At 51.6% G+C, this 24,465-nt stretch overlaps 11 protein-coding genes across 11 annotated transcripts; 7 read left to right on the forward strand and 4 right to left on the reverse strand.

Annotated features, from left to right (window-relative positions):
* Window positions 1-1,279: 1,279 nt before the first annotated feature.
* On the forward strand, window positions 1,280-3,321 carry CC84DRAFT_1201648 (uncharacterized protein; the record flags this gene model as incomplete). The annotated part of the gene is made up of 2 exons (XM_018181733.1): window positions 1,280-1,766; window positions 1,854-3,321. 2 exons carry the CDS (start codon window positions 1,280-1,282, stop codon window positions 2,885-2,887), a joined length of 1,521 nt encoding a protein of 506 aa, XP_018043093.1. The 3' UTR covers window positions 2,888-3,321.
* A 591-nt stretch (window positions 3,322-3,912) lies between these two features.
* CC84DRAFT_1109392 (uncharacterized protein) lies at window positions 3,913-5,502 on the reverse strand. The gene is made up of 3 exons (XM_018175223.1): window positions 5,310-5,502; window positions 4,698-5,257; window positions 3,913-4,647 (listed from the first exon to the last, which is right to left on the reverse strand). The coding sequence occupies exons 1-3, from the start codon at window positions 5,361-5,363 to the stop codon at window positions 4,254-4,256; spliced, it is 1,008 nt and encodes a 335-aa protein (XP_018043094.1). The 5' UTR covers window positions 5,364-5,502; the 3' UTR covers window positions 3,913-4,253.
* Window positions 5,503-5,583: 81 nt separating this feature from the next.
* CC84DRAFT_157786 (uncharacterized protein) lies at window positions 5,584-6,085 on the forward strand. Its single transcript, XM_018185409.1, has 2 exons — window positions 5,584-5,694; window positions 5,744-6,085. The coding sequence occupies exon 2, from the start codon at window positions 5,791-5,793 to the stop codon at window positions 5,941-5,943; it is 153 nt and encodes a 50-aa protein (XP_018043095.1). The 5' UTR covers window positions 5,584-5,694; window positions 5,744-5,790; the 3' UTR covers window positions 5,944-6,085.
* A 236-nt stretch (window positions 6,086-6,321) lies between these two features.
* On the reverse strand, window positions 6,322-10,244 carry CC84DRAFT_1135659 (uncharacterized protein; the record flags this gene model as incomplete). The annotated part of the gene is made up of 2 exons (XM_018176068.1): window positions 6,730-10,244; window positions 6,322-6,674 (listed from the first exon to the last, which is right to left on the reverse strand). The coding sequence occupies exons 1-2, from the start codon at window positions 9,998-10,000 to the stop codon at window positions 6,322-6,324; spliced, it is 3,624 nt and encodes a 1,207-aa protein (XP_018043096.1). The 5' UTR covers window positions 10,001-10,244.
* A 222-nt stretch (window positions 10,245-10,466) lies between these two features.
* CC84DRAFT_1078330 (ribosomal protein L24) lies at window positions 10,467-11,133 on the forward strand (the record flags this gene model as incomplete). Its single annotated transcript, XM_018173797.1, has 6 exons — window positions 10,467-10,562; window positions 10,618-10,661; window positions 10,709-10,727; window positions 10,781-10,874; window positions 10,930-11,015; window positions 11,065-11,133. The coding sequence occupies 6 exons, from the start codon at window positions 10,467-10,469 to the stop codon at window positions 11,131-11,133; spliced, it is 408 nt and encodes a 135-aa protein (XP_018043097.1).
* Window positions 11,134-12,327: 1,194 nt separating this feature from the next.
* Window positions 12,328-13,743, forward strand: CC84DRAFT_157930 (methyltransferase domain-containing protein). The gene is made up of 3 exons (XM_018185411.1): window positions 12,328-13,108; window positions 13,158-13,211; window positions 13,282-13,743. The coding sequence occupies exons 1-3, from the start codon at window positions 12,421-12,423 to the stop codon at window positions 13,395-13,397; spliced, it is 858 nt and encodes a 285-aa protein (XP_018043098.1). The 5' UTR covers window positions 12,328-12,420; the 3' UTR covers window positions 13,398-13,743.
* On the forward strand, window positions 13,577-14,656 carry CC84DRAFT_157916 (NAD(P)-binding protein). The gene is made up of 3 exons (XM_018185410.1): window positions 13,577-14,010; window positions 14,060-14,458; window positions 14,507-14,656. The coding sequence occupies exons 1-3, from the start codon at window positions 13,756-13,758 to the stop codon at window positions 14,594-14,596; spliced, it is 744 nt and encodes a 247-aa protein (XP_018043099.1). The 5' UTR covers window positions 13,577-13,755; the 3' UTR covers window positions 14,597-14,656.
* Window positions 14,657-15,030: 374 nt separating this feature from the next.
* CC84DRAFT_1227319 (uncharacterized protein) lies at window positions 15,031-16,119 on the forward strand (the record flags this gene model as incomplete). Its single annotated transcript, XM_018183609.1, has 1 exon — window positions 15,031-16,119. One exon carries the CDS (start codon window positions 15,031-15,033, stop codon window positions 16,117-16,119), a length of 1,089 nt encoding a protein of 362 aa, XP_018043100.1.
* Window positions 16,120-16,953: 834 nt separating this feature from the next.
* Window positions 16,954-17,955, reverse strand: CC84DRAFT_1066219 (nucleotide-diphospho-sugar transferase; the record flags this gene model as incomplete). Its single annotated transcript, XM_018173632.2, has 1 exon — window positions 16,954-17,955. A coding segment is annotated over one exon (1,002 nt), but the record flags the coding sequence as incomplete, so codon positions are not given.
* A 931-nt stretch (window positions 17,956-18,886) lies between these two features.
* Window positions 18,887-20,854, reverse strand: CC84DRAFT_157955 (acyltransferase-like protein). Its single transcript, XM_018185412.1, has 2 exons — window positions 20,613-20,854; window positions 18,887-20,558 (listed from the first exon to the last, which is right to left on the reverse strand). The coding sequence occupies exon 2, from the start codon at window positions 20,424-20,426 to the stop codon at window positions 18,945-18,947; it is 1,482 nt and encodes a 493-aa protein (XP_018043102.1). The 5' UTR covers window positions 20,427-20,558; window positions 20,613-20,854; the 3' UTR covers window positions 18,887-18,944.
* A 428-nt stretch (window positions 20,855-21,282) lies between these two features.
* On the forward strand, window positions 21,283-22,504 carry CC84DRAFT_1077568 (alpha-1,6-mannosyltransferase Och1; the record flags this gene model as incomplete). The annotated part of the gene is made up of 2 exons (XM_018173761.1): window positions 21,283-22,368; window positions 22,424-22,504. 2 exons carry the CDS (start codon window positions 21,283-21,285, stop codon window positions 22,502-22,504), a joined length of 1,167 nt encoding a protein of 388 aa, XP_018043103.1.
* Between the last annotated feature and the right edge of the window lie 1,961 nt (window positions 22,505-24,465).

The raw sequence follows: 24,465 nt of genomic DNA on the forward strand, positions 1-24,465 counted from the left end.
GAACTAATGTACTGCAACGGCTGTTGAGACTGGAAGGCTTTTGTCTCGAATATGAAGCTTTTATCTTCTTTATTTCTCTTACTTCCCCAAGCTCGTCCTTGACCGAAACTTACCTACAGTCCTGTTGTTTCTGCGAAGATACCCTTTTAAAGCTACACTACGAAACGAGATGGAGGCAACCACTCCGGGGTTGTGTAACAGTCACCCTTCCCTGGGAAAAGATACCTCAAAATTCTTTCAAGGAGCAGAAATCGATGACATCCAGAGTTTTCCAAGCGTCTCCGACTTCGTTTGAATTTGCAAGACTTCCATACCATATAGGTGTAGAGTAATGAAGGCAGAATTGCAATCACCTTAGCCACCATTATTTGGTATACCACTCCCGAATCATTCTGCGATCGGAAAAGCTCCAAGTACAATACACGCAAGAAGACAATACCGATACCTTGGCTTTAAGCGTACTTTTGATGGGGCAATATTGGAAAAACTCTCTATCATTGAGACCGCGAGCCGACGCACGTCGATGATGCATTGGCATTGGAGGACTGCTGTCATCAAAAGAAACGCCGCCTTTGAAACCGGTGAGAGCATCTGCACGTTCCGGGATTCCGTTGTACATCAACAATTTCCCATGTCTGCGAGCAGAGTCCGGGACTGGTCATGAATGCTGCGCGCAGGATCCTCCAGCTTTGTTTTCGATGCGCAATATCCAGGTCCTCCCGCTGCATGTATAGTCCACCAACACCATTAAATTGCGTCCTCCATTGGAAATAGCGCAAATTGGTGGATTTGTAGGTGCATCTACTAACGCGCCACATGCAATGACAACTTGCTTCTGCCACCGCCAAATCGTTTACCGTCCACTCCACAACGATCCCAACCCGGTGAGTCCTGCCGTCCCTCAAGGCTTACAGATGCGGAATTGTACGTGCTGACGAGCGAATAGGATGCGGTTGCCACCCCCGCCAATCGAGACCTACCATACGAGCAACATGCCCAACTGAGCGAAGGGCAACATATTGCCAGCGCGGTCCCTCACTTTCGCCCTCTCCGACACGTACTGAGGAATCGTCGCGGCTTTCTCCTTCGCTGGATCTGATTGCTCAGACGGCGACGTCGGTACCAGCGGCGGACGTTCAGGCGGGCAATTTGGTGGACAATTGATATCAGCCGATCGTGACCAACGATCTCCACAAGATTGACATTAGAGACCATAAAAGTCCTCCGGGTCACTGCGTCTCATCTGAAAACCAGGAACTCCCGCTTCATATCCTACAACATGCTCTTCCTGTTCGAGTTCGCTGGCTTGACTATACAGTCTGTCCGCCCAGAGTTGGACCTAGCTGCTGAATCGTTAGCTGATTTAGACAGATTTACATGCTCTCGCCGGAAAGGTGGAGCCATTGTGTCCAACCTCGGAGAGCAAGCCTCCATCGTCCTTACACCAAGCTCTCGCGGTGGTTCGGTAAAGATTGACGTCGACACTCGGAGTCCAACATTGCCAGATACACCTAAGTCAACCTCAGATACACCTAAGTCTACCACGAAGCCGACGTCCTTGCGACGCTGGTCAAGAACGAAGAAAAGAGCCAGCAACCGTTTTGAGCTGCCGGGTTCGAGCACAATCAACGAGCTGTATCCACGGCCTCAACGGGACCCAATCCCATACAGATATCCTCCCTGCGGTACCGAAGAGGCGCAAGAACTATCACAGGACTCTGTAAGTACTTGGTCTTGCGATACCACCTGGACTGCAATACGTGAAGGTGATATTTCATCACGGCGAAGATTTTTTGAAAGACATACGCGCAGACAGTATTTTACGTGCTTATGCTGACTTATGCTTGCATCAGTTGTTCCGCGCCGAACTCGAAAGCCCCAAAGGAAGCTCCTATCAATGCGATATATCATATTCCCCAACCATCCAACACACGGCCCCCAACTTGCAGAGGGAGACATGGCATACACGTCCAACCAATCTGAGGGTGAATACGCAGCCTCTATTGATCAACGATTCGGCAATGGGAATGGATGGTGGCCACCTATCCTCACAACACAACAGTCCGACACAGGATTCACAGCTACTGTAACTCCTCAGTACAGTCCAAACACAACGTCCTGCGATAATTTGGTGTTCCAGAATGTCGGGTTCCCGTCACCTAACCCATGCAACGTGAGAAGCTTTCACCCCGACTTTCCGCGTCGACATACCCTTTCCGGACCTGAGCCCATTGGATATGGCTATGGTATCCATCACGAGATCTATGCCCCTGAAAGCGTTCCTGCTTTCACGCTTGCCAACTACGACGTTTTCAACCACCAATTTTCTCCCCCAAACTTCGAGTCGGGGCTCATGTCACCATCAGTGACAACGCCAAGCTCACGTCCGTCCATCACGTCGTTAAAATCACATAGCTCGACAGCTTCACACAGCCAAGTCAACCAGAAGTTTTTCAACACACAATGCTCACCAATACCGGGTCCCTCGTTTCTTGGAGGCCCATACCCATATAGCCCAACCTTCTCGGATCAATCTCCCACCCAAAGTCAGGTTACTCAGCCGCCCAAAATTAGCCAGCCTGAGGAGCTCTACGAACGCGAGTCCCGCCCAAGTCCCTTGCCTGAGGAGACTACCTTTTGTTTGGTCCCAGGCTGCGGTTCCAGGTTCACAGGCGAATATCAGAAGGGGAATCTCAAACGCCATCACAAGTCCAACCACCCAGAGCTTTTGGTGCAGAACGGCGAGAGTCCAGGCGATCCCAAGAAACTGAAGTGCAGTGTTTGCTCACATATATTCAAGAGGTCGGATGCGAGGAAGAAGCACGAGTATCGCACGCACCACCTTGGTCCTAAACCCCCAAGGAAGATTCGATATACTGCACCTTGAATATCTCCTGTGTGTGGTGACTTTTGAAGGAGTTGAGCTGGTTCTGAACTTTCTTACCGTACACTTATTTATATTCCCCACATTGCTTCCGTTCCTTGTCTCCTAGGTTCGGAACGAAAGAATGCTTCACTGCGAAGCTCTGACACAGGAGGCAACGGAAGTTCCAGGAAATCCCCAACAGCGGTACCCCGCTGTTAGGGGTCATACATTCCTCTACCTCCACTAGGTTTCTTTTACGCATGCGACCTCGGTCCGTGCCTTTTGTGTGTTTCTCCATGTTCCTTAGGCTCGGAGATCTGGACGGAACGAGCCCCATCTTCGGCGGCCACCTAATAGTTGATGTATTCTCATGCACCCCGTGTGTGACTACATCGCGTCGGAATGATAACGATAATTTCAGCTTTGAACAATGTTCGTCCCATCATCCCTTGGGCATCCGCACTGTCGCAATAACCTCAGCGTGAAGTCCACTTAAGCATCGAGGCTCTGACTGCTGCCTGTCCTGACTCACACCCTATGAAAACGCAAGGCCCAGAAGCGGTTGCATAATCGGCCTGTGTACATGCATGTGCGCCTGCGGCAGCGCTGCACACTGTATGGATGCCTTACCGGTCGGTAAGCTACAGTGGGGCATCTGCCCTGTGGTTCGCACGACGAATTCGACGTCGGGGATATCGCTTTGGTCTCGGACATAGAAGAGAGCGTAGTAAAGAACATTAGGATGCTATTATCCACAAGGGATTCCTGTGATTCGGAGATGGATAAGTTCGGCTTGTGCAGAGAAGCCAGTGGGATTTAAGTGCAATGGATACGCGACTTAGCATACCGCCATATAGCGCTGAGAATGTCAGCTGCCTAGTTCATGTCAGAGAGCAAGTGGAGTATCGATACCGCGACACAAGCGCCCGACTCCTGGTCGTAGTATCTCGCTTGTTCCCTCTCATGTGTTGTAGCGGGATGCAAGTTACATAGCTCAACAATTACCCACTACATGTGTCACGACGGGACAAGGCGCGGACCTGTGTGTGGTCTAGCAATGTGTAATGCATTCTGAAGTTAACTGGCATTTTGAAGGTAACTGGCATTCTTGCGCAGTAAGATTAACAACCAAACGCCGAAACACCAGACCTCCGCTTCCCAGTGAGAGTAGCGCGAAGCGGTGCGATGCATGCCGCTGATCGCGAAAACATAAGTGGATACCACGCATTAAGCATGGCCAACATAGATGTATGTATGCCACCGCACCTTCATCACCACCAGCGCTCGGTGCAACATCACAAGCTTTATCAGCATTGTGTGGCCCTGCTCCGATCCGTCACTCCTCCTGGCGTGCGGTTGAGGCGTCCTGTGGGTACGTGTCTGGAGTTCAAGAGGCTTCGATACCTGCTGCGGCCGCCATGCGCTCCTCTTCCTTCCTCACGCGCGCGGCTTCCGTCTCTCGTCGTAGTGCTTCGAGATTCCACGTGCCGTCATCGTCTTCTTCATCAGAAGAGTCGTCCTCGCCGCGTTGCCAGTCGCCCTTCTCGAACATGGCCCTACCCGTGGCCTCCTTCATCTTCTTGGCCTGCTCCTCGGCAACCTTCTTGTCCATGCGCTCCTTCTTCCACTTGGCAAAGCTTTCCTCTGTGACTGGTGTGAGTGTGCCTGTGAGCTTGTGGCGCTCCGATTCCAAGAAGTCTTCCAGCGTGAGCGTAGCCAAGGGCGAGTTCTCCATAAGGGCTTTTTCAGCAGCGCGCTGTTCTTTGGTTTTGAGCACGAAGCTAGGAAGATCAGCAAGTGGACATGGTATTCAATTGCAGGAAACCCATACCCAGGTGGCAGTGAGTGCTTGTACATGCACTTGTCGCCTCCGTTCGGACATACCCAAAACCAGCCATACTTTTGGTTTTCCACAGCCTCGATGAAGTACTTGCACACCTTGTCCGTTGTTGTTTTTGGATTTCCATGCTTGCTCATGACAACGTTTCGCAGCTTTTCCTCGTCCCAGTCGTCCATTTTGTCCTTCTCCTTCTCCTCCTTCTCAAGTTCTCTGTTGTCCGTGTAGAGACTCCTCTTCTCAGTCTTCCGCTCCACAGCCAGGTCATGCGAGAACTTGCATTTGCGGCCCTTGTCGCAGTGCCCTTTCTTGAAGAATTGGCAGAGCACGGTCTTGGGATCGACACCGAATGGAACCTTCTGCACCTGAACGGGCTTGAAGAGATCGGCCACTTCCTTCTTGGCTTGTTCGGCAGCGGCCTTCTCCTTCTCGCGCTGTAGCTTCTCGGCTTCCTTCTTCTTTTCGGCGGGGGATTTGGCGCCGGCGGCGGCCTGCTGGAGGTATTTGATCTGTTTCTGTGCGGCTCCCCCCTTCTTGTTTTTCATACCAAACGACTAGCAGTAATCAGTATGCAAGCGCTACAGCAGTGCAGCGAAGCGAACGCACCTTGTCAATGGCCACCTTCGCCGCCTTCGGCTGGTCCTTGCCCTTTGGTGGCATGTTGAAAAGCTGTTTCTACGCAGGAAAAAATTCCGGGGGTGCAAGGAGTACGCGTGGAGGTGTAGGGACTGTGGGTGAAGTTGGTGGTGGGGCCTGCTGGCGGATTGTCTTGGATATGTCGAGGCTGCGCAAAGTGAGAATGACGCCGCCGGTTTTGGTGGGGAGCACGGCGGGAGTGAGTGGCGGCGGAAGGCACGGGCCAGGAACCGCGCCAAGATGCCATCGCGGAAGCTCAAGGTGTCTTTACAATCCCAGCTTCACAAAGTGCAGACTATCGCCCGCCGCTGTCTCCAATTGAGTCGCTCGCTTGACGCAATACTCGCTGCCGAGTGTAGGTTACATTGCGTGCAGAACGATTCCCTCACTAACCCCCAGAACAGCCCACTAAAGAACACATACACCTTCACATCACGAACGCGCGGCCAAGATGATTACCGACAACCAACTCTACACGCTCGCCATATTCCTCGGAAGCGCTTCCATGCTCTTGATCGTTCTTTACCACTTTCTCGAGGTGAACTCGGAAGACCACGTTGCGGAAGAGAAACCCAGGACTGCGGCGGGCAAGGCTAAGGCATGATGGACCAGACCCAGAGCGCATGATACCACACGAGAGCAGTTGTGCAGTCCTATACGGTACTACGAGACGGGCGAAAAGGGTGACGATAAGGAGGTCAGCCACGCGTACAGACACCTCACATGGTTTATGGGCAGCATAAGAGAGCGAGTGCTCATGGAGTTTGGAGTTGAAACCGCAGAAGCCGTAGCATGCTTCCAATTGATTCGTTACTCAGTGAACGATTAGTTTGCAAGATCTCGCCACTTATGGACGTTCTGCCCAAGTTATCCCTTTCGACCACGCGTATGCAGAACAGTCGTAAGGCGCTGATATGGAAGTAGAACAGACTGGACTTTGAAAGCCTGCTGTCCTGTTTCCACTGCCTCATCAATATTGATATCATTCCCGCCGCATCTCGTCCTCCGCATCAACGAGCTCCTCTTCATCGTCGTCATTCTCGACGAAGCCTTTGCGGCGTTTCTCGTTAACAAGTGTCGCACCTCCACGGTCCATTCCTGGTCCGCCGATGCGTTTCTTTTGCGCAACCAAACGCTTTTGTACAGCCATAACCTCCTGTTGTACATCGTGTTTTGGCGGGCGTCCGCGACCACGGGGGGCTGAAGGCTCTGGAGCACCACATCGATCGGGAGTGTTGATGCGACTACTCTCGAGATACTCTGGGCGAGGCGTGAGCTTCGGAGTTACACGAAGTCCATGAGCATCACTGAGATATGCTTCGGAATCAGCCGCATCTATTCAGTCTGTTAACATCAGCATGTGCGCATAGAGCAGGGTGGTTATGCAAACCTGAAACCCCGCCTGCCGGTCCATCACCCAGCTCCCAGGAAAGGGGGCTGAAGTGCAGCTGCTCCAAGTGTTGCATCCAGTTGGCAATCGTCGTGAACGACTTGGTTTTGTGCTGCTCAAAGCGCATGCCAGTCATAGCATCCTGGTTCGTCACCTCCGATGCGCAGTCGGCCCAGTGGCACTCGATGAAGCCGCTGGTATTGATGGAGTTTCGATGCACTTTGGAGACGTGCTTCTTCAGTGTGTCGAGGTTGTGTAGCTCCGCTTTGCAACCTTGCCACTTGCACTTGAATGACTGATATCGATTGGTCTTGTTTGGGGCGCTGGACGAGCGGGAGTCGATCCGAATAGGTTCGGTACCATTGTCTCTCAGTGTAGAGTTACGCAGTCCGCTCGGCTCTGCGGGCTTGAATTGAGGCTGGCGAGGACAAGAAGATCCGTTTGCGCTAGTATGAGCTTGCGCTTGCGCAGAGCCATGTATGTTCTTGCGCCAGCCAACAGGGCGACCTCGTTTCTTCGGCATCGGGTTGCCATTGGCGTCATACTGTGTCGCGGATCGGAACGCAGAGTAGCCGACTCCCGCAGAGCCCGCGCGCGGTGCGCTTGCACTACTCATCTTCGGTGCCGGCCGCGCCGGAGTAGAAGGTTTGGTCGTCTGGTCGGGTCCGAACGAGTTGCGCGGCGGGCGACCTATGCGTCTCTTCTGTTTGAATGGATTGACCGCTTCAGCGAGCGGGGGCGCTTGGACCTTCTGGTGATTCGTGCTCTCACTTGACTGCAGGAACAGCCCTCGTCGTTTGTGGTCTCCCTCTGCATGTGAGTCGTCCTCATCGTCGGCATCTTCGGCAAATCTTTGAGTACCGTCTCTGAAATAACCTCGCGGTGGTTTTCCTGGATCGATAAGATCCCACCGCAGTGTACTCAGATCCGCATCTTGCTGTATTTGGGGCAATGTAGCCCTCAATACCTCCAAATGCTGGTTCAGCTGCCGCTGTTCAGGATGTCTGCCGCAAGCCAATAAAACATCGCGCGCGATGGTTTTAATATTGTAGGTATTGCGACGCAAGGCCTTCTTGCGATCGAGCGGCTCTACGATAGCAGCATGCCGCAGATCAAGAGCGTGCGATGCCGGAGGGACGGGTTGGTGGATTGCAGGTTGGAGACTGTTATGAGCTGAAGGACGAAGATGAAAACCTTCGTCCAAATACATGTAATCGGGAGGAGTATGTCCAAAAGGGGTGAATGACGACATCGCAGCAACGTGCGTTCTCTTCGGAAGGGGTTCGATCTCATCTTCATCTGCCTGCGTCAAATCGATGAGATCACTAAAATCGCGCTTTCTTGCAGCTTCTTCTTTGTTGGCAGGTCGTTTCAGCTCTGGGTTGGTGGGCACCATCTCTGCGACAGGGGCAGATTTTGGAGCCGTAGGCGTATGTGAGTCCGGAAAAGCTGGGTATGCAGGAGATGGTGCCGCAGAAGGATAGTGAGTGATTGGGGTTGCGGGACTACCAATGTCTTGTTCCGTAACAGCTGTGGGCGCGACGGGCACACATGGAGCAACTGCTCCACTGTTGGGAACATGCGCAGTTTTGCCTTGTGACTTAGAGTTGATGTCCGGTACAGCGGCGAGTAGGCTCCTCGCAAAAGCAGCTCGATCCAGCTTGATGCCCATGTTTTCCAAGTGCTCGCAAAGAGCAACATACGATGGATTCCCGTCAAGTACATCGAGGATCTGATCAGCATAGACGGGCATTTGTGGGTTCTGACCGTTCAGATAAGCCGCTGCCGCGGATGCCAGAGTTGTCTTCTTCTCTGAAGGCCAGATAGTGTGACCACCAGCTCGTGTTGATGCAGTTGCAGCGGGAACAGGTAGTCTGGCTGCGTGTTGCATTGCAATGGGAATTGCTGGCGTCGCGACGGCCGCTGCGGAAGATTCTCTCGCAGCGGAGACTTTCTTTCTTTGATTGGCCACCTGAGGAGCGCTTGTCTGAGCTGGATGAGGTACAGGCGTGGCTGGTGGTACTGTTCTGGCGGGTGCAAGTGGCGACTTCGGTGCTTTCGCACGCCTCTCCTCTTCCCAGATGCGCGCAAGCATAACGGGGTCTTTTGAGTTGAATTCTCTCATCTTGGCCATCAGAGCTCGAATCTCGTCCTCCATATCAGCACTCGTGGGACCCTCCTCTGCACCGCCAGCGGAAGTGCCAGAGCCGGCCTCAGCGGGTTGTTGAGACTTGTGACTCTTTTGTTCCGGCTTGCTCTGCTTTGCCTGTCGTGATCTCTCCTCTTCTTCCTGCTGCCTCCGCTCTTCTTCTTCTTTCTTCCTTCTCTCATCTTTGCGCGCTTCTTCAGCAATTCGCTCTGCCTCCCCCCGTGCGGCGTCTTCTACAGCTTTTTGTGCACGAACTGCTTCTTGCTTTCTTTGGTACTCAGGCCATGGATCGTAGACTGCCATTGGGTCCACCGTAATCGCGCCTTGATTGTACGAATCCGCAGCGTTGTTCGCAGGTGATTGAAAGGTTGACGTTGGCGCATGAGTATCACCATAGTTGTATGAGGATGCCGCTGCTGTGCCGCTGCGCGTGGCGTTGATCGAGGGGAACTGCCGATTACTACAATTGTTGTATTGTGAGGCTGTAGATATTGTCGGGCCCCTCGCTGAGGTCGCGGGATGTTGCGCCGGGGATGCAGAGCGTTGTGGCTGCTGATTAAACGCAGTTGACGCCCGTTGGGAGGGATATCCAGCGGCCAGTGCTGGGGAAGAAAGTCCTCGAGGTGTAGTGGTACAGCCACGGTTAGCATTTACGCTACGAGGCCGCGCTTGCGATTGTCCGATAGTAGACGATACGGCGTGGGTTCTGGAAAGCTGGTGTGAGTGACCTTGAGGGAAGTTGCTCGAGTAGCGGTAAGTGGGAGCGATTGTACCGGTGAAAGCCGCCTGGCTCGCAGGCGTCGCGTTGCTTGGCGTGTATGCCGTGTTGCTCATGTTGCGCAGAACCTCTGCAGCTCGACTCGTTGTTTCCCGATTGCCCCCGTAGCTACTGCCGCCCCAATTGTTGTCCTGAGCCCCACCATATCCACAGCCTTGGTCATTGTACGATTGCGCTTGGTAAGACATATAGTCTGATGCTTGCGAGGTGGCAGGTGTCGATTTGTACTGACGCGATGACTGGGGGACGTTGTTGGTGACCGGCGCGGTTTGATTTCCAGAGTATTGCTGCGCAGGAATCTGCTGGTACGAGTAGTTGTACGGATCATAGTTGTTGGACGCCATGGCTGCAAGGCCTGCAGGGCCCAGCCCCGCCCGATACCTCTTCTCGCAGATGTCTGATCAAGCGCATCAAGATGGTGTTAGGTGGCTCAACGCCGGATCGGATAAATGACGTTGTTCGTGAAAAGGGTTCAGGGCAGACAGGCTGCCAATGGCGAGTTTCTGGATGGGCGATAGCTGTAAGCAAGAGTCGTGAACCAATTCCAATGCATGCGCATGACGCGTGCGAGCGTAGCGCTGTGAGTTCGCGTCGGTTTCGCCGAGGAAGTCGCGCATGGCCTGGAAGTGGGAGATTAGATGGAGCTAAGCCTATTATAAACATCACGTGATTGGCATGATAGCGCCAAGCCGAACCGGTTATAGCGCCTTCCTCCTGTAAGCGAGCGAATTTCGACCTCACACATTTCGACCGTCAAACCTAGCCCTGCGGACATCGTCACAACACCACCGTCAACTAACCACCAGCACAATGACCAAGGTTCAAGCAAACGTTGCGAGCTCGCGCCGCAAGTCGCGTAAGGCGCACTTCAGCGCTCCCAGCAGCGTCCGCCGCATCATCATGTCGGTTCGTGAGCACCGAGCCAGGAAGCCGTTCTGGGAGGATGTACTGACTACGGCAGGCGCCGCTCAGCAAGGAGCTCCGCGAGAAGCACAACGTGAAGAGGTAGTGTATCCCTTATCAATTGACAGGCACACTGCTAATTTCAACAGCATCCCGATCCGAAAAGACGTATGCCACCTCGATCCACGCGTAGCCCCGAAACGTATACTGAATAGTGCCAGGACGAGATCATGATCGTGCGCGGAACCAACAAGGGTCGTGAGGGCAAGGTCACCTCCGTCTACCGTCTCAAATACGCCCTTCACATCAACGGTGGTACGTACACCAGCGCCGGCGCTCGTTTTGTCAACCAACGCTTACAACCACACAGTCGTCCGCGAGAAGAGCAACGGCCAGTCCGTCCCGATCCCCATTGCTGCCTCCAAGGTTGTCGTCACCAAGCTCAAGCTCGACAAGGTGTGTACATGATGGATATATTGCAATATGGCACACTGACGCGGCACAGGACCGTGAGAACATCCTGGAGAGGATAAGCCAGGGCCGCGAGGCGCAGAAGAAGAAGTCGGAGGCATAGACGGCGGCGTGCTTTTCTCTGGTTCACGACAATTTCATGGCTGGAATGCCCGGGGAATAGGCGCGGGCTGCACCTCTTTACATCGAGCGGACGGAATGCATAACATGTCTACACCACTTTCGATATGCCACAATGCATGGAAAAGTAGGGGCGTTATATCAGTTCAGCTCGGGCTATGGACACGCCTACGATGGCATGTAACAACGACATAGGTTACGATCACAAGCGATACCACCTTGAGTGTACCATGCATTTTCCTTCGCTGCCCGTTCACCCTCACCAGTCGCGATCTCTTGCCCCCAAAACGCTAGGATATCTACTTGACAACCCTTCTCGATGGTTGAACCAAGTTATACGACTAGCGGAGAATGATCACACATGGCTTCACAGAAGCTATGCTCGCCTGCAGACCGCTCCTGATCTGACCTTGAAGGTTGCGGTTTGATGGTGAGATACATGATATTGTCAATGCCAGTGCTATTCATTGGCACGCATCTAACATGGATCCTGTCGGCCCATATGGGTGCACCGATTTAATGCTCATCCTTGAACCAGGAACATGCTGATGCAACACCAAGTCGACATCCGAACGGAACAATATTTGCGCAACGGGATGAATAAGGTTTTGCATCATATCCATTTGGACCTGTTGAACCGCCATGTATTTGCATTATAGTTCGTAGAGGCCTAGGAAAGGTCAAGGATAGTCGGACTTGGATACGCTCCGACTGACGGTAACACTGCGCCCTGGAGAGAGCTTGTAAACAGATACACAACTACATTCCGCGTTTCAATGCGCTCTTTCTCTAATGACTACATCGTTCGCTCGTTACTACCATCGATTCGTACTTTGCCTTATATATGTGGGGCAAGGTTGGGCAAGAAATCAAGCGAGGTAATACCCCTAGGGAGGGGAGCAACGCAGCCCCGATGATGCTCATACAACCTCGCGTGCACATCTCTCTTTGGTACAGCTCACTAATCCTATACCGATAGCTAGCGCCGGGCCATGTCAATATTACGGACCTCTCCGCTTACCTACTCTTCCTCTGATGCGGGCGATCCGAAGTATACATCCTTATTCGGCACCAGCTCGGTGATGTTATTTTTTTTATCACCGCTGGAAGGCGGCATTATCCGCTGCGTTGTATATAAAGCCTCCTAGTGCTCGTAGGAGATGGTGTTCATATATGCCCCGCTTTCTCGCTTTTCTCCCTTGAGCCACTACTGCTTCGGCAACATCATACCTGCTTCAATCACTATTCCCCCAACCCAACACTACTGAACATGACTGCCGTCCAAGACTTTTTTACTGTCTGCTTGTCGCTGCTATTTCCCTGGCAGTTCTTGGGAATTGCTATATCGTACCTTCCTGGGGCCATCAAGCATTTGGTGCAGACTGAGCCGCTCCAAAACATCTCCTTTTCTCGTATTCAAGACGTCTGGTTCAATGCATTTTGGGCTCGGGCTGGTGCGAATATCCGAGTCGGGAACGGGCCGCGCATTACAGCGCTTCTGGAAGGTCGTATAAGCCAGGCTCAGGTGGTGGATAAGCCTGTGGTATCCCCGGTCAGTGGCGTTATTTTGGACATCGGGCCCGGGCCCGGCTTCTGGGTTGACCTCTACGCCAAAAGCAACACGGGTGATTTGAAAGTGTACGGGGTCGAGCCGAACACGACAGCACATCCAGGGCTGCGAATGCGTGCTCACCAAGCAGGTCTCGACGGCGTCTACAATATTATCCCAGCTGGAATACAGGACATTTCGAACGTCGAAGTGACTGAGATTGACGGCAGTATCAGCAAAATCGAAAAGGGAAGCGTGGATTGCATAGTGACCCTTCTTTGCCTGTGCGGCATTCCCGAGCCCGAAGAAAATATTGCCGAACTTTACCAATACCTGAAGAAAGGCGGCAGGTGGTACATTTTCGAACATGTGAAGACGAACAAGAATTACTTTATGCGTTTCTATCAAGGTGCGTAGCATTCATTTACTGTTGCAGGTTGCCGCTTACGTTCGGTTAGCGTTCGTCAACTTGTTTTGGCCGCATATCATAGGGGGATGTGAGCTGTGCAGAGGTAAGCAAGTCTAGCGGCTTCCCGCTGCGCACTTTGTTGATACATCTACTGATCTCACGCGCGTACTAAGATACAAAAAAGAGCCTTTTGCAAGCGGGCGCCTGGGAGAGAGTTGACCTCGTGCAGCCTCCAGAAGAGACCTGGTACGCGACGGTTCCTCATGTGTTCGGAACTCTCACCAAGTGATCCTATTTTACGCTGAATTTCCAGGGGCGGCGATCCGTTTTCAGTCTCTGTTTTTGCGAGAGGGATTTGGAGTCTGATAGTGCGGTTGTAGTTGTGGTTGTGGTTGACCAGTGAGGTTCAAGCTCACTAGTGCACGCTCGCTTAACAATCGTGACGTTGCTCGGTGTCCGACCAGGTCCGTTCTGTGCAATACGTCTTCAGCACAACGGCAGGCGTCTTACTTAAACACCGTCAAATATCTAATCAAAGCCAACATAAAAGCGTGTTCTACAATCTTCCTCCTCGTTCATTCTACTGTCCCTCTATCTTCCACCCACCACATTATCCATTCCGCCTTGGATCATACCATCAGCCAATCATGTCTTCGAAGCTCATCGCCATTGTCGCGGGTGTTGGGGCTGGTACCGGTGCCGCTGTCGCACGCAAATTCGCAGCAACATATCCAGTGGTGCTGCTGGCGAGAAATCCTGATAGCTATCAGAGCCTTGCTGAGGAGATTAATGCAAGTGGTGGAAAGGCTATCGGCATCAGCACGGACGTCTCGGATTCGAAGAGCGTCCAGCTTGCCGTTGATGCCATCAAGAAAGAATTTGGATCTGACGTAGCTGCTGCAGTGCGTAATGCTAGCCTTTATTATGAACAGTAACTGATCCCCGGGACAGGCAGCTATATTCAATGCCAGTGGAGGCTTCATGCGAAGGCCATTCCTTGAGGTGCCAGAAGACGCCTTCACTCAGTCGCTTACTGTCAGTGCAAAGGGCGGGTTTCTTTTCTCACAAGCAACCCTCCCTCTCCTTCTCGAAGGAGTCAAGCAGAAGTCACAATACCCGCCATCTCTTATCTTCACTGGCGCAACCGCTTCCGTCAAGAGTAGCGCACAAATGTCGTCCTTCTCGACTGGCAAATGGGCGCTCCGGGCATTGTCCCAGAGTTTAGCAAAGGAATTTGGACCGGAAGGTGTGCATGTTAGCCACGCCATTATTGATGGTGTCATCGACATCCCTCGGACGAAGGGGTGGTTGAAGGATGCAGGCCCAGATGCAAAGTTGAGCGCAGACGGGGTGCGTACCACTTTCCAGGGATTAGAGTCAAGCTAACAACTTGGGTAGATTGCGAATGACTACTGGTATCTGCACACACAACCGAGAACCAACTTCACATGGGAGCTGGACTTGAGGCCTGCTGTCGAGAAGTGGTAAGGTGCTCGCTGCAACTCGAAGCAGTTGCTAAGTATCTGAGGGATGACTAGCCTCAAAGTTTCGCGCCTAGAAATAGTGGCCCTTAATTATAGTTCTAACTTTTGGCTCATTATATCGCATTATTTCAATTTGTTTGTTGGGCAAAGTTCGTGAAAAGCTGTTGTTCGATGGTCTCCATGCCGTCCACTGCTGACAGGGGGCGGACCCTTGCTCGGAGCTTCAAGCGACAGTCTATTCTAGATTCTCGAAGGCTCACGCTCTTCTACGTGTGGGTTCCGATTGATCCTCTGCTGCATTCTTCATAGCTTTAAGATCTTGGGCCGCCAGCTGACCCCCTTGCATATCGTTACGCTATCCGCGCATAAGACCCTGGAATACTAATATAGCTCCATTCCGGTAGCCAAAGTGCCGATTGTTCGTTGCCCTGCACCATAATGTGTCTTCTACTCATCGTATGCTTGTTAGTCTTCGCAAAGTCTTCCACTGCGGCACAACCACGAGATCTCCACGGAGTGAATGGAAAATTTGATACTCGTTCTTTGCACAGAGAAGCCCCTGACTCGGATCCAAGCGCAAATCCAGGTTACACTTTGAATCCAGAGTGGTCGCATGATTCTCAGAATCATGCTCCCAACTCGCTCGACCCTATATCACCGTTCAATGACAATGGTCGATCACAAATGGTCGACAACTTTTTACCAGCACCGTGGATGATGAACTGCCCTGCGCTAGCGCTCGACTGCAGCCGCTGTCCACGCGACCTACGCTGTTCACGAACCCTCCTCACAACTAAGACGCCTCCACATAATGGCCAAATAACGCCTCAGCCCGCGGGTCTTGGTGGTTACAACACAATAACCGGTCAACAAGACTCCGACACCCCCACCGTTGCGGGCCAGCAGCCTCCGCCGTGTCCTCTCCAGAAATGTAGCAACGCTGGTGCACCACCGTGCGGACCGGGTGCTATATGTAGAAAAGACAACTGCGCATGTCTGCATGGAAGAAAGGGCCACCCCTTCGGTCCTAAGGGATGGATGGCACTGAGAGGCTGGACATGGCCAGAAGCGCTGAACATCTTTGTGAACCCGGGTGTGCCTTGCGAAACACCTTGTGACACCCTGTTCTGTGGAGAGGTGAGGGGACGTGGGTGCGACGGGCCGCAGAGCTTGCAGCCGGGTTCTTTGGATAGCATAGTATCGGAGGCTATTGTTGCGCAGGAAAACAGTACATCGGTGGTTCCCTCTTTTCAAAGCCTTGGTATCGAGACATTGATCTCGACGTTGAAGAGCAAACTCGCAACATCAGCACCCACACCGTTGGGTCAAATCGTGTCGACATCAAAAGTGGTACCAGGAAGGAGCTATGTGTCACATGTGAGCGCTGCAATCCCTCAAAGCACTGGGGAAAGGCCAATGGGAGCTATACCAACACGAAGCGCCACAAATGACGATTTCTCGCTGCCAATGGCACCTGGTGGTATGGGAGCTATACAGAAACCGGGAGCTCCGCCGCTCCGATTTTAAGGCAATGCAAAATATGTTGCTGGAGATTTAGAGCTTGGCAGTAACATCGCGTTGTTTACTCTTTCAGATAGCCGTAGATTGTCAGTGAATCATCATCACGGGGATCAGAGCTCAATCGTTCAACAGCTTGCCACGATACGCGAATGCTAGCGACAAAGCAATCTTTGACATTGAAGCGTACTATTCGAAGTGAAAATTGACTGAACCCTATGGGGGTTTGCTTAATATTGATTTTACAGGTGACCGCAATACCTTTCAAGAACCATCAAACCCTGATTTTGCGCAAAACCGAGATTGCGAACCGTACCATGTTCATTTCCGGCTCTGAAATACTAACCTTGTCCATATTACCTACCATCATCTGTGTTTCCGATGAGAAGCTATCTATATGATACAACTGAATCGGCGAGTCGTCCCGTCCGTCGTGGAAATGATCTCAGTTAGAGCGTCTACTGACTTTTCCAGAGACGGAAGCTAGACCATAATATTTCAGATCTGAGTCAGAGAGTTCTTGTACACGTGTTCTCGAGTTTGACTATAGGATGCATCGTTCTCTCATTGGTGGGGTCATCTGCCAAGAGTTCATGCTACAAGGGGATTTCTGATTACGCTCACTTGGAGCCCTCCACTCTAGTGATGGATATGAGGTCTATGGAGGTGAGTACTTGGAAAGGGAAATTATTTCACGATGTACATCGCGTCATGAGAGCGTTAGCAAAGCACCCAGGTGCGGATATAATGTGCATTTGGGGCAGTCTCATGTGTTTTCACGGGTATCACCAACTACCTAGGTCGGGTAAAAAAAAACCGGCGCCTCCATTACCTACAACCCCACTAACTATCAGTTAGACCATCAAGGAACCTAGCATTGCTGAAAGCCTCGCTCATATAGAATTGCGTCATTGCGATCCATTCATTGACCCACTCCTTCTTCAACCACTCCCGATCTTCGGACCAGATCTTCTCATGCACCACTTTGACCTTGCCTTCGTCTTCTTCGTTCGGAAATGCGGCGTTCCACTCTCGATCCAATAGTTGTGCAGGAAATGCCCCGTTGATGTCGAATTGCCAGTTCAAGAAAGCCTGCTCGACCAACTTGACATCGTACCTGTCATACTTGAGATAATTCTGCAGAAAGCGTTGATGCATGCGCGTGGAAGGCGAGAAAACAAGGGCACCTCCGTTGATGCTTTTGGCGACCGGGTTGAACGGGTCCTGCGGGATGCCTGCGAATACGTACGGCTCGCAAGCAGATGTACCGTCAGGCAGATAGTCCTCGGGAGTAAGTTTCGCTTCTATACAGGTCTGCTCAGTCGCGGTGTCGAAGATGCCATCGATGTTGGCGACTGGAAATGCATCCGCATCCAGGGAAAATATTCGCGAGAATTCCGTTTCTTTCCACATATTCAATTTCGCGAATAGATTCTTCCACCGTTTCTGGATTCCCTCGTCTTGAGGATCCCACTCGAGCATTTCGAGCTCTCGAACAATGGCACCGGCTCCGGCAAGAAGTTCCCGCTGTTCAGGTGTAACGTACTTGGCGACGTAGACAACGAAGGCGTACTTTTCGCTTCTAGATTTGGGAGACCAGAGTAGGCGATATATCAGCGAGTGAATGGCCATATAATAGGGGTCCTTAATGGAGGGATTATTGGTTCCCATGAATGTAGCATACACGTTCGTCTTGGGTCCGGCAGGATCGTAGTTGTGCGGTCTATTATTGCTGAATTTCCGCAAGACGTCCACGGGGAGATCTAGCTCTAGGTCTTGCTGGAAACCGAATTCGGCCTGAAAGCCGACTTGCCCAGTCTCAGTTGGTGGGGATGGTTGTAAAGTACCTGGCAATTCTAGGTCGGGCTCATGGTTTGCATGTATGTTTGACAGGTCCGTGTTCGCATCTTGAGGTGTTGCTTCATTCGGGAATGATTCTGGTGGGTGTGGCTTTACCCCTAATAGCCGCCCATGCGTCTTGCTGCTCTCGGACTCATCTTGATCCCACTCTGTAAAAGGTATGCCAAAGGAGTAGTTGTCTGAGATGGCTTCTTGATTCAGTGTGATGAGATAGATGACTGTTATCAGGATGAGTGTCGCCGTCGCAACAGTGCGCCAGCGTCGCATATTTGTGAGGATGTTGGGCAGCAAAGCTAACCACTTAAAGATGTCTCGCTGCCGAACAGGGAGCTCGAATCCCAGGTCCGGTCTTTTCCTATCTCGTCTCGGGCACTCACCGAGCGACGGATTGGAGATAGTACTTTGTCTGAGGTGACTGGACTCAACAAGCCGGAAGGGTTCAATAACAGACCACCTCTATTGAGACATCTGATGAGATGCACATGAAATTAAGTGGGCAATACAAGGGTGGGGTCTGGCGTCATGGATTGACATGCGAAATCACGATCCTGCGAGATGCCGCGGTATTGCATTCGTACATGCTCCAGATCTGCACAAATCTCGATGCCTAATTAAATATGCCGCATATTGAGAGGCTGGGACCTCTGACACCAAGCGGCGTAGTGCAGCGGCCTTGAACTTACCCCGCTAGCGGGTAGCCGTCTGGGGTATGGGGATGGGGCAAGGTGATTAGCGCCGGACGCAGCACTGTTTCAGGATAGCTAGTTATCCTTTTCTATGTTGGGAGCAAGGGTTCATCAATTTTCGAGGCTCGAGGATTGCGGCGTCGAGCCCAGGATTTGATCCGAGGTACATGTGAAATAACGGCACACGAGTGCACTCGCACGAATGCACGAGAAACAGCGATATCGGGGAATACGAAGTCGATAATTCGAACTGATGTCATTTCTCTAGATTTATTCGCGTCGCTGAGATTAAGCTGCAGACTTTGGTGACGAGGGAGGGGCCAAGGACTTGTTGTAGAGCCAATTGGCGAATTTGACGCTCGGCTCGTCGAACAATTTGGTCACCACTTCTGCCGCCCACAGTGTGATCGGAAAGAGAACCAACTGTGCTGCCCAGAAAGCCAATTCAAATCCCATTGGCCCACTCTTCGAAATAGGGAATTTGTCCATCCAGTTAGGAATGCGGAGCTTGTGGTCATCTCTCGTGAGGCCGACCGCAGCGTAGATGCGGTCAGCCAGGAAGAATATAATCGGACCGTGGACAAGGTACAGCGCGAAAGAAACACGGGCAAGGTACTGGCAAAAGCGTGTCTCGAAGAAATACTTCAGCCAAGGCAACCGGGGTATTGAAGCCACTGTGAACAAGGCCGCCCAAAACAGGTAGAACCATTTTCCGTCGAATACAGCTTGAGGCTTCAGATGTGACAACCACTTCCAACCTGGCGACTTCTTCAATATGCCTGCGTAGTCATCCCCATCACAGGATGGGACGCCTCCAAGGTACATTGCAGTGATGAAGAGATGGAAGAATATCAACTCCTTGAAGTCCTCAAGCTTGGTGAAAAGGCGCGGCAGTTGGTTGTTGACTGCGAGCAGCTCCAGGTCGCACAGCATCATTCCAGCAGTAAAAAGGGCGCCGTACCATCCATCAACGATGTACAGGAAATAAAAGATGAGTCCTGTTTGAAGCCATAGTCGCGCGTTCCTGGTACACTTGGAAAGGGCCAAGAGCGCCGTGTAGACAATGATCGATCCTTTGAACTCGATCGGGATCGACCATGAATGAGGGTGGTATAGTAGTGGGAACTCATACAAGTTGCCAGTGAGGAACACAAAGCTGTAGTTCTTGAAGGTCGTGTAATATTGCCACAGGTCCTCACCGAACGTTTCTTTCTTCTCACCGAACGCGGCGGAGATTCCGGGGTAATATCGTAACACCAAAGAGGACAAACTGACCGCGATGACTGGAATGTACAGTCGAATCCAGCGTCGGAAGAGTGCGGAGCCGACACCCTCCGTTAAAGTCTGATGTTGGCCTTTGTGAATTAAACTGAGTGATTTCACAGAAAGCACGTAACCCGAGATAACGAAGAAGATGGAAACCGCAAAGTGGCCACCTGAGAAGAAATGTCGAACAAAGGGCAATGCAGCGAAATAATGTCTGCCCTCAAAGCCAAATGCGTTTTCGAAGATGATATTTCCGTGGAAGTCGTGTGCCCAAAGCTGATTGTGATGAAGGTAAACGACCAAAGCCGCAAAGCCTCGAAGGCCGTCGAGCCACGCCGTCGGTCGCAATCGCTTCTTTGGACTGCCAGGACGCATAGTCAGGAACTGAGGTCGAACAACGTCGAGACTCCATCTTCCTGGTCGTACAGATTTCCAAGTTGCAGAATGTAGATTGACTTCCTGCATGCGCTCCTGGTCTAGCAAACCTTCGTACTTCGCCGGCATCGTGTAGAGGGTTCGTTGAGATGGCCAAGACTTTGCAGTGATGGTGTGCGACACCACGGTGTGAAAAGAGTACTGTAACCTTCACACAGCGACGTGATAAGATTGAGAAGGAATCGGTAAACCCCCAAAAGCCTTCACGAGTCAATGCATTGATTTGCTTGCGTAACAGGAGCATAGGCTTCATACCGTCCGAGCTAAAATCGGGACGTTGAGGCCGAATGACTATGGTTCTTCAAGCCACAGGTAGTTTGGCGCTGGTTTACTGCATATGCGGGGATAAAGTTGGCGGTATGGGGTCAGGATCGGCGAGCAATTTGCTCGGACCTTCACATGCAGGACACCCACAATTTATCCAAGCATGTGAGTGGTCCGTCAGAGCTGGCCCTGGCAGCATCACGTTGTCGTGTGCCGAAATCGTTTTGGTGGCGTCTGCAACTGCGGAGTCTACCTCTGTAAGCTTTAGCTTGGCGGGGACACTATCCTAACTAAGCTCTTTGTGCCGATGAGGCCTACGAGCCGTGAGTATGGGCATGCAGTGCTCAATGTTCTCCCTTGTCAAACAAGATATTGATCTACCTTTCACGTGTATACCGAGCGTCTATCTCTCCTTCGAGGTCCATTTGGTCGACGTCATGCCGCCTGCTGGCCGAGGCTCTTCTTCCCCTGGCGACGGACCATGCTGGGTCAGGATTAGGGAACGAGGGCTCGGGTAGCAGGGAGCGGCTTGATCAGTCCCCCAGAGCTCCCTGAAGTTCGAGGCTGGCAAAAAGGCGAGCAGCTGCAATTTCCCATTGATACCAGCATGCGAACGGGGACCTTCAGACCTCCACCGCTCAAGCTCCATCTCGACACGAAGATGCCTGTCCACTCGCCAATTGCTTCACACTTCAGGAGCAGACTGACCACCCAGGTCCGAAGAGTGCTGCCTGCATACCTTGCTCTTCTCTTCATAGTCCTATTCTTCGCCAATGCACATTTCTTTACTGCTCCCATCCGAGCGGCACACAAGTACAGAAGGGAGCTCAAGTACCAACAGCCCCTGCAAGTATCGACGACCACTATCCCGAAGAAGATCTGGCAGACCTGGAAACAAGGACCGCTCACCTTCGAACAGCGAGATTCGGATACAGCGAAAACGTGGCCGGCAAAGAACCCCAACTACCGATACGAGGTTCTGACAGATGACAATGCTCTCGAGTACGTTGAAGAGCATTATGGCGTCAACGGGTTCAACCGACCAGACATCATCGATCTTTACCGAGAGCTTAACATTACGATCATACGAGCAGACCTTCTCCGTTACTTGATCATGTATGCCGAAGGCGGGGTGTATGCAGATATCGACGTCGAATGCCTGCGCCCAGTCCAACGGTTCATTCCAGAGCGCTACACCGAGCTCGAGGTTGATATGATTATCGGGGTGGAGATTGATGAGCCTGCTTTTGCAGATCATCCTGTTCTAGGTTCCAAGTGCAAATCGTTCTGCCAATGGACCTTTGCGGCCAAGCCTCGCCTTCCTGTCATGATGAGGCTGATCGAGAACATCCAAGAATGGATACACGATCTGTCCAAGAAGAAAGGAGTTTCCGTCGGTCAGCTTGAGCTCGACTTCAACGAAGTAATCAGCGGAACAGGGCCGTCGGCTTTCACAGATGCAGTCCTTGCCCAGATGACTGCAATGAACGGCGGCAAAGAAGTGACCTGGGATCCTTTCCACAACTTGGCGGAGTCAAGGCTTGAGCATGGTATACTGGTCTTGAACGTGGAAGCTTTCGCGGCAGGCCAGGGGCATTCCGACTCAGGGAATCACGACTCCAGAGGGGCGCTGGTAAAACACCACTACCATGCATCGGGCTGGCCATCACTCCACCCGCGCCGCAATCATCCCATGTACGGTGAGGTAGAAAAGTGCAACTGGAAGCCAGAATGTGTTGCCGAATGGGTAAGTGTAATCGATAACATATTCCTTCGAAATGACCTGCTAATCGTCCTCACAGGATAAAAATGTGGCGGACTGGGACAAACTCTCTAAAGAGGAACAGGACAAACTTCTTGCGAGCAAGCCGCCACAGAAGTGATCTATGATCTACTTATGATGATTATCTGAGAGATAATTAGAAGTTTAAGTCAACGTTATTTCCGAATAGACAACTGACCGTTCGGCACATGGAAGGCGTGCGGCGCAGGTTGCAGTATGCCCACTTTGCATCGCTCGACCGGAATAGAAGCATATACTTGATGAGATGGATGCAGTTTGATGATTTAGGATCGACACATTGTTACGCGGAGGCGTGAAGCAAGCGCTGCCACTTCGGCACTTGCAATCTGGAGTTCGGGTGTTTGAGGAGTCATGATGCATCTTACGGGGCCACGATACCCACAGATAGGCTCAATGAATATGAGAATTTTTTTTCGCGACGGCAACGTTGAGGTGTGAAATGAGACGTGTCTGTCGTCATTTGGGACTGTCGATCTGCCTTCAGGTCCACCCCACTTTGACTTATGTCAGCGATTGATCTTCGCTGATTGGCTCACCACTGAGCACTACTGCCATCGGCATTGTTCACAAACCTTAAAAGTTCCCTTCCATCGCTCATCACGTCTCGCGCAAACTGACTTGCAACGTGCAGCTCCTTCCTAGACTGTGTTACTATCAATCTTAACGTCTCTCGGCAGCCTTCACCTCGCCAATTTTCTTTATCGTTATTGAACTCAGCGCGATGGATCTTTACCAGAATAACACTTCAGAGACGCTATCCTCCAATACATCATCGCTTGAGTCGTTCAACTACGAATGTTTGAATATTTAGTATGTTGTCTAAATATCAGGTAGATGTAGCCAGGTGTAAGCCAACAACGATGATCACCCAGGCCCCTCTCTTAGTTACGTCTTGTTTACCTAGTTACAGATTGACCCTGCGAGTTCCAGATCCATTTTCTCTGATAGGGGCTCTGTAGAACGGTGAAATATGGCACTCGAATCGTATTCGAAACCGTAGGTACTGGGCAACCGTGGCTGTGTCGTCAGAACTGGTATGGTAACGAGGCGTGCATCAGGTAGATATCTCTGTTTGGGGTCTCCCCACGGGATGGTGTAGCCCAATAGATGACTGCCTGGTTTCGTGCTACAATAAGCCATCCGACTGAGCGGTAGCTACCTGAATGGGTACAAGGGGTAGTTCCCTCTATAGGTCAGCATCTGATCCGTGCGAGGCTCTATCGACCTCGATAAATCATTGAGATTCCTCAATCCTCGTTGTATATTCTACGCTTTTCATTTAAATTATAGACTGGCAATTACAACTATATATGAACTCAAAACTCTGGCGTCTTTGGGGTGCAAATCATGTACAGGCTTGCTAGTTTAACTCTCTCTCCACAATGACCAAAAACATAGAGGAAGATCCGTTTGGGCCGATTCGTGCCGTCAAAAATCTACGAAATGACTCTACATCTCGCTCTCGAACCTCATCCAAATGGTCGGAGATTAAGGACCACATCCTTGAGGAGCGCCGAATTAAAGAGCTTGAGCAGTCTCACTTTGATGTTCGATGGTACTCGAAGCACAAGGCTGATGATAATGACTACACGTTGGTACACCTGGGCAATTCTTTCGATCGAGATCAAGAGCCCTACGCTGCAATCTTTCCTTGACAAGATCTTCCGCGACTATCCGAATCCGTATGCGGGTGACAACCTGAACATATTCAATGAGAAGTCGAGCCACAGCTTAACAACCATGTTTCTTCACTCGCAGAAGTGAAGCGCATTTCGCTTCTCACCTTTAATCAGCTTGGGCTCGTGCTTGATCCCGGAGACTTCGTAGTGTCAACGTCGGAGGCAACAACCGCCGTTGAAGATCGTAGCTGCAAAGTGATACAACTTCGGCAACGATGCCTGTGGTGACAATAAAACCGGAAACAATAAGGCGTACTGGGTCATCATTCTGGGCCAGATCGACCGGAATGGAAGCCAGCACGGTTTCATTACAACGGCCACTAAGCAACGAATTTTTGAAGGCTCCAAACCCATTCGTACG

Source organism: Paraphaeosphaeria sporulosa (genome assembly GCF_001642045.1).
Source record: "Paraphaeosphaeria sporulosa strain AP3s5-JAC2a unplaced genomic scaffold CC84scaffold_1, whole genome shotgun sequence".
NCBI lineage: Eukaryota > Fungi > Ascomycota > Dothideomycetes > Pleosporales > Didymosphaeriaceae > Paraphaeosphaeria > Paraphaeosphaeria sporulosa.

Excerpts from the sequence above, each read along its gene's own strand:
- CC84DRAFT_1109392 (XM_018175223.1), bottom strand. The coding sequence starts at position 5,363 with ATGCCACCAAAGGGCAAGGACCAGCCGAAGGCGGCGAAGGTGGCCATT. Across the intron at positions 5,258-5,309 it reads CGAAGGTGGCCATTGACAAG|TCGTTTGGTATGAAAAACAA; the intron begins GTGCGTTCGCTT and ends GATTACTGCTAG. Across the intron at positions 4,648-4,697 it reads AAGCACTCACTGCCACCTGG|CTTCGTGCTCAAAACCAAAG; the intron begins GTATGGGTTTCC and ends TGATCTTCCTAG.
- CC84DRAFT_157786 (XM_018185409.1), top strand. The coding sequence starts at position 5,791 with ATGATTACCGACAACCAACTCTACACGCTCGCCATATTCCTCGGAAGC.
- CC84DRAFT_157930 (XM_018185411.1), top strand. The coding sequence starts at position 12,421 with ATGACTGCCGTCCAAGACTTTTTTACTGTCTGCTTGTCGCTGCTATTT. Across the intron at positions 13,109-13,157 it reads CTTTATGCGTTTCTATCAAG|CGTTCGTCAACTTGTTTTGG; the intron begins GTGCGTAGCATT and ends ACGTTCGGTTAG. Across the intron at positions 13,212-13,281 it reads GGGATGTGAGCTGTGCAGAG|ATACAAAAAAGAGCCTTTTG; the intron begins GTAAGCAAGTCT and ends GCGCGTACTAAG.
- CC84DRAFT_157916 (XM_018185410.1), top strand. The coding sequence starts at position 13,756 with ATGTCTTCGAAGCTCATCGCCATTGTCGCGGGTGTTGGGGCTGGTACC. Across the intron at positions 14,011-14,059 it reads GATCTGACGTAGCTGCTGCA|GCAGCTATATTCAATGCCAG; the intron begins GTGCGTAATGCT and ends TCCCCGGGACAG. Across the intron at positions 14,459-14,506 it reads CAAAGTTGAGCGCAGACGGG|ATTGCGAATGACTACTGGTA; the intron begins GTGCGTACCACT and ends CAACTTGGGTAG.
- CC84DRAFT_157955 (XM_018185412.1), bottom strand. The coding sequence starts at position 20,426 with ATGCCGGCGAAGTACGAAGGTTTGCTAGACCAGGAGCGCATGCAGGAA.